General features: G+C 69.9%; 1 protein-coding gene across 1 annotated transcript; it reads right to left on the minus strand.

Annotated features, from left to right (window-relative positions):
* Positions 1-25: 25 nt before the first annotated feature.
* On the minus strand, positions 26-2,174 carry CUNH12orf10 (chromosome unknown C12orf10 homolog; the record flags this gene model as incomplete). Its single annotated transcript, XM_017839727.1, has 6 exons — positions 26-211; positions 526-648; positions 797-946; positions 1,301-1,460; positions 1,539-1,651; positions 1,989-2,174. Coding segments are annotated over 6 exons (918 nt in total), but the record flags the coding sequence as incomplete, so codon positions are not given.
* Between the last annotated feature and the right edge of the window lie 3 nt (positions 2,175-2,177).

The following is a 2,177-nucleotide window of genomic DNA, read 5'->3' on the forward strand; positions in this document are numbered from 1 at the left end:
GGTGCACAGTGTGAGGAGAGGGGTCTCACCGGCTCTGGAAGGTGTGGGGTCCTGTGGGAACACTCTGAACCCGCCACTGCCCACCCCGGTCGGGGAACAGCACGAGCTGGAGTGGCCTGGGCAGGGCCAGCTCCTTCTCCAGCTGGAAAAGGTGCTCCTTCCAGGGGCAGCCACCCTGAGGCAGCTCCAGCACCTGCCCACTCGAGTCCACCTGGGAAGGGGGACACCACGGGCACTCTGGGGGACCGTCCCCAGAGCCCCCAAATGGCCCCGGGGCTCAGCTTCACCCCCTGGGGCTCAGAGACCCTCACACGTGTAGGAGGGTGTGGATGGGGTGGGGAGAAGGTGGGGAGAAGAGTGGGCAGAGTAGAGGTGCAGAGCCCTGTGTGAGGGTACAGAGCCCTGTGTGGGGCACAGTGGGGGCTGCAGGGCCATGAAGGGAGGTTCATACTGAGGCCATTTGGCCTCCCCACACCCCAGAGCTGCCCCCCCACTTTCAGACCCCCCCAGATCAGTGGGTGGTACCTCGAAGCGGCGCCGAACGGCCTCTTCCACCAGCGCCCGTGCCGGCAGCCAGGCCCGGTGGTAGAAGTCGAGCCGGTCCAGGAACTCACTCCCCACCAGCTCCATCGCCCGCCTGAACCCCGCCTGGGGGCACAATGGGGGGTCAGGGGGGTCCCCAAGCCGGGTGTCTCCATCCCAGGGGTCTCCATCCTGGGTGTCCCCATCCCAGGTGTCTCCACTCTGGGTGTCCCCGAGCCGGGTGTCCCCGAGGGGCCGCGGTGCCCGTGCCCACCTCGGTGTCCTGGTCGGGGTCGTTCCAGCGGGGGTTCAGGTGCCCCACGCGGGCGCTCAGGGTGGTGGTGAGGGCGTAGCGGGGCTCCCCCTCCGCTTGCGCGATCCCGTTGTCGATGGCGTCGATCTCCTCCACAAAGTTCTCGTAGAGCTGGGGGGGGGACAGCGGGGACAGTGAGGGGACAATGGGGACAGCAGAGGAACAGTGAAGGGACAGGAGGAGACAGTGAGGGGACAATGGGACTGTGAGGGGACAGAGGAGAAAGAAGGGGACAGCAAAGGAGGGAACAGTGAGGGGACAGCAGGAGGAAAATGGGGGGAAGGCAAGAGGGGGACAACAGGGGCAGCACTGGGGGGGCACAGCAGGGCCCAACCACACACCAGTAGCTGCCACAAACTGGTCGCCTCTTTCCTGGAATCTCGTGTGAGGTGACACCCTCCCCTTCCCCAAAAGGAGCAGCCCCGGGCAGAGCTGTGGCACTGGGGGGGTCAGAGCCCCCCGTACCTTATCGTAGAGCGCCGTGACCACGGGCCCGTCCTCCGGCTGCCCCAGGAGCGCCGCCAGGATCTGGGAGCCGAAGTGACAATAGACCAGCCCGGCGCTGCTCAGCTTCGTGCTCCAGGGCTTGTCGGGCCGGAGGCTCCTCATGGACTCTGTGAAGGACCTGCAGGGCACCAGGGTCAGCCCCAGGGACCCCCGGGGACGCCGCTGTGCGAGCGGGCGGGCCGGGGGTGGGTCTCACCTCTGGTGGTGGTCGTAGCGGTGCCGCTCGGGGTCGTACTCGCCCCCCACGTCCACCACCACGTCACACTGGGCCAGGCGCTGGGGGTCCCGCGTCCGCACCACCTCCGCGTCCTGCCGGGGGGCACGCGGAGCATGAGGGTCCCCCGGAGCACCGGAGACCCCCGAGAGCTGCCCCCGGGGACCGGGGACGCCGAGGAGGGGCTGAGAGCTTCAGGGTGAGCCCCAGGTGACAAGGGACCCCGAGGAGGGGCTTCAGGGTGACCCCCAGGCGGGACCCCGAGCAGCCACTGGGTGGGTCCCAAGGACCCCCACGCGGGTCCGGGAGACCCGACGGTGGCCGCAGGTGGGACTGGGAGCCCCGAGCGAGGTCACAGGGGAGCCCCGAGGAGGGAGCCGGGCCCCGGCAGCGCACGGTGCCGGTGCCGTTGCATGGAGCCCGGGACCCTACCCGGTAGCGGGGCAGGAGCCGCAGCAGGAAACACGCGAGTGCCTCGTCGCAGTGGAAGGTGCCGTCGTGGGTGCCGATGAGCGGGGTGGGCTCGGGACGCGGCCGCTTCTGCCCGGCCGCGGTGGCGACGGAGCCCCCGGCCGCGGTGGCGACGGAGCCCCCGGCCGCGGTGGCGACGGAGCCCCCGGC

This window comes from Lepidothrix coronata, unplaced genomic scaffold (genome assembly GCF_001604755.1).
Source record: "Lepidothrix coronata isolate B3197 unplaced genomic scaffold, Lepidothrix_coronata-1.0 Scaffold467, whole genome shotgun sequence".
NCBI lineage: Eukaryota > Metazoa > Chordata > Aves > Passeriformes > Pipridae > Lepidothrix > Lepidothrix coronata.